This window comes from Alnus glutinosa, chromosome 10, assembly GCF_958979055.1.
Source record: "Alnus glutinosa chromosome 10, dhAlnGlut1.1, whole genome shotgun sequence".
NCBI lineage: Eukaryota > Viridiplantae > Streptophyta > Magnoliopsida > Fagales > Betulaceae > Alnus > Alnus glutinosa.
The window spans coordinates 15,788,342-15,794,179 of record NC_084895.1 but is presented as its reverse complement, the minus strand read 5'-3'; the positions used below and the strand labels follow the sequence as shown (position 1 = coordinate 15,794,179).

At 33.1% G+C, this 5,838-nt stretch overlaps 1 protein-coding gene across 1 annotated transcript; it reads right to left on the bottom strand.

Moving 5' to 3' along the window:
* Positions 1–253: 253 nt before the first annotated feature.
* On the bottom strand, positions 254–4,841 carry LOC133880518 (vesicle-associated protein 1-3). Its single transcript, XM_062319469.1, has 8 exons — positions 4,418–4,841; positions 3,870–3,940; positions 3,673–3,754; positions 3,198–3,313; positions 2,929–3,090; positions 2,731–2,772; positions 894–971; positions 254–639 (listed from the first exon to the last, which is right to left on the bottom strand). Exons 1-8 carry the CDS (start codon positions 4,467–4,469, stop codon positions 532–534), a joined length of 711 nt encoding a protein of 236 aa, XP_062175453.1. The 5' UTR covers positions 4,470–4,841; the 3' UTR covers positions 254–531.
* Positions 4,842–5,838: the final 997 nt, after the last annotated feature.

Here is a 5,838-nt window from a genome sequence, read left to right as displayed (position 1 = left end):
AGCTCATGTGAGGTCCGGTATGAATTAGGTATGACAAAATGGGGTATGAAATGTAGCATTACTCCTCAACCTAGACCGGTTTTTGACTAAAGATGCACTTTACTATGGGAAAATATCAATTGGTACTCTATTTATATATGCATATTCCTATTGGCAATGGATTGTATTTAAATCCCCATTATTTTCATTCTTTCAGTAAACAAAGAAAAATATCAGTAAAAAGGGAAATCACGCTCTTAGGAGACTGAAAAAATAAAAAATAAAAATCTTTGATTAAAACCAAGCATCAACATGTATTAGGTTCACAATAAGCCGAGCCCTTCTAACCAACCTTTGAACCGAAAAAGTTCTTCTAATGACTGGACAAATCAATCATTCTGTGTCAAAATACAATAATGAGAGGCTATAATTTACACCCTAAAAGGAGAAAAGTCCTAAAAAAAAAGTCTTAGGAAGATCAGGAGCATCAATAATGTTGATTGCAACACCCAGCTAACAACTAAAAGATTGCCTGATATGCAGTCTCTGCATTTACTTGACAAAGTAGCCCAAGAGGACGCCAAGGAGACCAACCAGCACCACAACCAATAAAGAGAAGCCACCAGCTCGACTTTTGCTAATTTCTTTTCTCACAAGATCCTGGCAAATAGAGTTATGACATTATGACGAGGTATAACAAGCAGGAATCACAAAATTTATTGAAAAGACAGAGAAAAGCAAATTTGTAGAACTGGTAAAAAAATCATTTGTACAAGAACGAATTTCTTTTCCATTTTACTTCTATATAAACTTTCAATCAAGAATGCAATTTTCATTGAGAGCCTCAGGCCCCAAAAGAAAGAAGGCATAATAAAGTGATCAAACAGTTATATAAAGTACAAACAAACCGATACCAGTTCCTGATGTAGTTTCTGATTTTGTTGCAAAGCAGAAGCTTTCTCCTCAGTCAACTCAGAAATCATAGACCACGCCTGAAGGGAAAATATGCATTGAACGCAAAAATATAAAGTAATCAATCTATTGTAATAGAGGAGAATTGAGAAAAATGAAGCATAGAAACAGATAGGCATAAAACAAACTTCAACTAAAACAAAAGATAAGCATTTTCAACATTCACATGAAGATAATTAACGAAACGGCTATGGTTTTCCTATTCAGTACACACTCCTTAAAGGGGCCAGCTCCCTGTTTGAACCTTAGCAACAAATTTTTCAAGATAGATAGTACCCCATTATCCTATCCGTTAATCAACTTAAGTAAGCAATTGTACTTTTAATTATTGCTGTCTGTGGACCTAAGATCTTGCAACAGAAAGGATCTGTACGTAACAGGGATCCTCAAACAAAGACACAATTTCCACAGAATTAGTGAGCACCTGACACTATTTTGTCTTTGACCACATCTTACAAGCAACCTGAATTCCAGAACAAATTTTACATGAGTTTTGTCTGTATCTTATTGTCACTATATGAAGGTTGACATGTGGGTGTCTAACAAGTGTTGGCTAAGATTAGAAATGACCTATTATAGGCAATAGCTAAGAGCATGGGATCTGAAAGCTAATGTGATTTGTCTTTGATACAATAAAAGCTAAATCACCCAGGCACAAACTCTAACTTTCATTTCTTAAATTCTTTTATTTGAGTAATAATATCTCTTTTTCCTAAGCTAAGAGGCCTATAAGCCTATTCCAAGGATGAAAACTTAATCTAAATAAACTACAATCATATTAGCCACCACAGATGTATGAAAAAAGCAACTATTGGTCTATATTATATGGATAAACTCCCAATAATCACCTGCACAACAACCTAGAAGCAACTCACACTTTGATTTCTCTGATAAACTAATTTGGAGGAGTCACTAAGACACCACTTCCTGGAGCACAAAATCAATAGCTTTTAAGGAGGACACCCTCAGAGACAGGCCAGGCTATTACTTGCAATCCTAGAGTAGGAGATGCATTTCCCAGCACATTGAATTTTTTTAAAATTTTTTTTTTTAAAAAAAAAAAAAAAAAAAAAAAAAAAAAAAAAAAAAAACTGAATTGAACAACTATATTGTTTCCTAGCGTTGCCAGTGACTATAATAACCACAACAACTCTTTGAGTAGCATGTCATTTAACTGTATCAATGGTTCCAAGCCCCACATAGTAGGTCCATTAAATTCCACGACCTCCCAATTTTGAATTTTCCTTGCATGCAATATTAGATGACAGAGTCACCACCATCCCTCTTTACAATTTTTTACTTGATTCAAGTTTCACACCTAATCCCTCAAAATGAGTTATCATAACGTTAATTGCAGGCATAAAGTAAATATTTTTGAGAGGTTGTCAAAACTGGAACACAGAGACATGATTAAGAAAACCAACACTAAGAGCCTATGACTTAGTTGTTGAAGAATAGAAATTGTAAGACATCAATGCCTTATAAGGACATCTAGTACCACCATTACTATCTCCTCAATAGCAGCTTCTGCCACCTAGTCTCAACATTTAAGGTCATCATGTGTCAAATTCATACAGCAAACATGAAGAAAACATCAAACTCACTATGTTTGCCCTGAAAAAATGATAGCTATCACAAAAGGTGTTTCGCAATCATAAAAAAGTGACAAGCAAACCTACAGAATATGATAAAAAAATATCTGTCAACTATTAAAATGAAATGTGCACTGATAATTAAAAAAACAAACATTTATCATAAGGTGGGCAGAGAGACATTTACCTCTGAAGACTTCTCTTTAGGCTCCTCTAAAGATCTTGATACCTAAGATTACAACATTTAAAATAACATTCCAGACCATAACGAAACAAATTGTGCATCAGTATCTCGGTCAAAGGTTTTGAAATAGTTTTGGAAAGATGTATAGGGAAAAAAAAAAAAAAGGGATAAATTTCAAGACAGCAGAAACGAAAAACTTACAGCATCAAACAATGAATGATTTTGATGCCCATTCTCAAGCACCGATGACCTGGGAGAAGAACCTTCTTCAGATTCTTCAGGGACAGGTGATGGGGGGTTAGCAGGAATGTAAGTGACCCTCATCTTGAACTCTTCCACGACCTTACCATCCTCTTTGTTAAACTAAAAAATAAAAAACACAATACACCAAATCTGAGTCCATGAAAGAAAAACAACCCAAAACAACACAACACCCAAAAACACCCAAAAGAGCAGCAAAACCATCACACCATTTCCGGGGTTATGTCTTTCGTAGTCGCACCATCCGGAGCAACCACACTTTGAAGAAGAAATTTGTCCTTGCACTGCAAATCAGGGGGTACCTCTTTAGGAGCTTGCATTGTAACTGCCAGAATACATGCCAAGAAAGCACTAATCAAGAATAGATAGATATAGATACAAAGTGAAATGATAGAACTATTTGAACCTACCACTAAGCATTTCAAATCTAAAATTTGACCATTTTTTTCTGTAAATAGATACACGCACATATGCAGGAAACTACCTATAACATTTGGGAAAAAATTTGATGAAGAATAATATCAACAGCTAAATGCAGAACGAATATGACCTATCACCAAGCAATTCAAATCCTAAATTAGAACTTACAAAAAATAAATCCTAAATTAGAAGATGGAAATAGTATGATATTACAACCAAAAAGAAATCAACATGATGAACCACTTAGTATTAGTAAGTACTTACCTGTAACATTGCATGTGGTTCGAGGCAAAACAATGCCAGCATTAGGACGGACACAATATTTTTTGGGGTTTGTTGTTTTAACCTAATCAATTACAATGTTCAGTAAATTAAACAGAACATTAGCACAATGACTTGATGGTAAATCATAGATAAACCAAATAAACAAACACAGTGATGAAAATTCAAAAGGAAACTACCTTGAACGCCACATATTTATCCGTTTTATTGGTCAACTGCATAGAGGATGAACTCTGCCTCTTCAATTCAACTTTGCCATCACATGCAAAAATAACCCAAAATCAGAAACAAACACCTTGAAAAGGTTCCGAAGAGGAAAATTAACATCACAAAAATTGGACCAAACAGGGAACAGAATTAAAAATTCATAACGCTTATAGATACTCAAAGGAACCTAAAACGACTATTTAGCTCAACTCAGATGGTTACAAATTTTCAAAAAAAACAAAAAACATATTCTTTCATTTTTCTTTTCCTCAATTTTCTCGCAAAAGAAACGGATGACAAAAGAAACCTCCCAAAAACACCACAAACCAAACAATTCATAATTTTCTCTTTGTCCTACATATTTAACGGCAACTATTCGCTAAATCCGCTTCTGGGTATTCCTCTTAAACCGAAGGAGCATAAAACATGACACCCAAATTTCTCTCTCTTAGATTTTCCAAAATTTTCTAGGGAAACAAACAGAAAGTAGCATGACAAATAAGTTTAAGAAAAGACTTACATTGGACTTTGAGTTCTGTAGGCTGAATGTTTAGAAGATCCCCAGTACCCATCGCTATGAATCCAAAAGAAATTTTTTTTTTCTTTTTTTGAAACAAAATGAAACTAGAAATTATATAAGAAATCGAAAATTAGGGGTTTTGGGAAAGCCAGAGTCCAGAGATGTGATCTGAAAAGAACTGGAAGCAGAAAATAATTCCGCGTGATTTCAAACACGGGAGGAGATAGCGTCACAGGCGTGTGATTTTCAAGAGTGTTCTCCACCGTGCGTATGAAAAGGTTGGGGACTCTTATGTGGGTTCTATGGTTCAAGTTCTAAAGTACGCAGATCCGACGGTGGTGGATTGGCCGTCGTGTCTGTGTTGTGAACGGCTGTAGGAAGAGGATCTGGTTTGCGCCTGGTGTGCTTTTTTTAGGTTTTGATTTTGATGTGGTTGGTCTGGCATTGTCGTGCGGGAATTTTTATTGACTCAAATGCCCTTGCCATTTTAGATTATTATAAGGTTTTATATTAAGAGAGTGTGCTGGAGAGTGTAGAAGGGCAGATATGGTATAAAGGAAAGTGGCAGAAGGTTCTTAATTGTGTCATTTTTTGGCAGATATGGTATAAAAAAAAAAGAATCAAGCAATTTTAGGGTGAAGATTAGATTTTATATATTTGACAATCAATTTTTATTTATTTAATGATATATATGTTTTAAATATGTTGTCACATTATTTATAAGTTTTAATTAATATTATATTATATATATTATTAAATACAACAAAATGAAATATTAAAATTAAAAAGTTTGTTGTCCAGAAAAACAAAAGCTAGTGTGGGTTGATGAAATTAAAACGTTAAGTAATGTTATAATTTACATTTTTATTTCACTTTTTTTTTTTTATCAAAAAAAGATATTTATGTTTGATGAGCTATGAAGTCGAAAACATTTTTTTTAATTAAAAAATTAGGAAAAGTAGATATACCCTTCTTAAACTACCACTCAATTATTAATGTGTCCTCCAAACTACTAATTGTGTCAATGTACCCCTGTAAACTATCAAATAATATCAATGTCTCTCCAATGACAAAAGTATTTTTCATAAAATTATATATAAAAAAATATATATATATATATTCTATGCAATGCATATGAGAATAGTAGGGAGAAAGGTTGCAATTTAAAAAATGTATAATTGTCTAAAAAAATTCTTCAAACATTAAATGATATCTAGGTTAAAGAAATAGATTGAATCACAAAATTAGTTTTAATAATAAAAAATATATATATAAAATATATGTCAAACCTTAAACTGCTTTGAGAAGAAAACTAAAGAAGGTAATGAATTAATATATATATATATATATTAAAAGTGAAAAATTAAATTGACTTCTAATATAAACAAGTGTGTGTGAACAAAGTGTCAACAAAATAGCAT

Excerpts from the sequence above, each read along its gene's own strand:
- LOC133880518 (XM_062319469.1), bottom strand. The coding sequence starts at position 4,469 with ATGGGTACTGGGGATCTTCTAAACATTCAGCCTACAGAACTCAAAGTC. Across the intron at positions 3,091-3,197 it reads AAGACATAACCCCGGAAATG|TTTAACAAAGAGGATGGTAA; the intron begins GTGTGATGGTTT and ends TTTATTTTTTAG. Across the intron at positions 640-893 it reads AGAAACTACATCAGGAACTG|GATCTTGTGAGAAAAGAAAT; the intron begins GTATCGGTTTGT and ends TCTATTTGCCAG.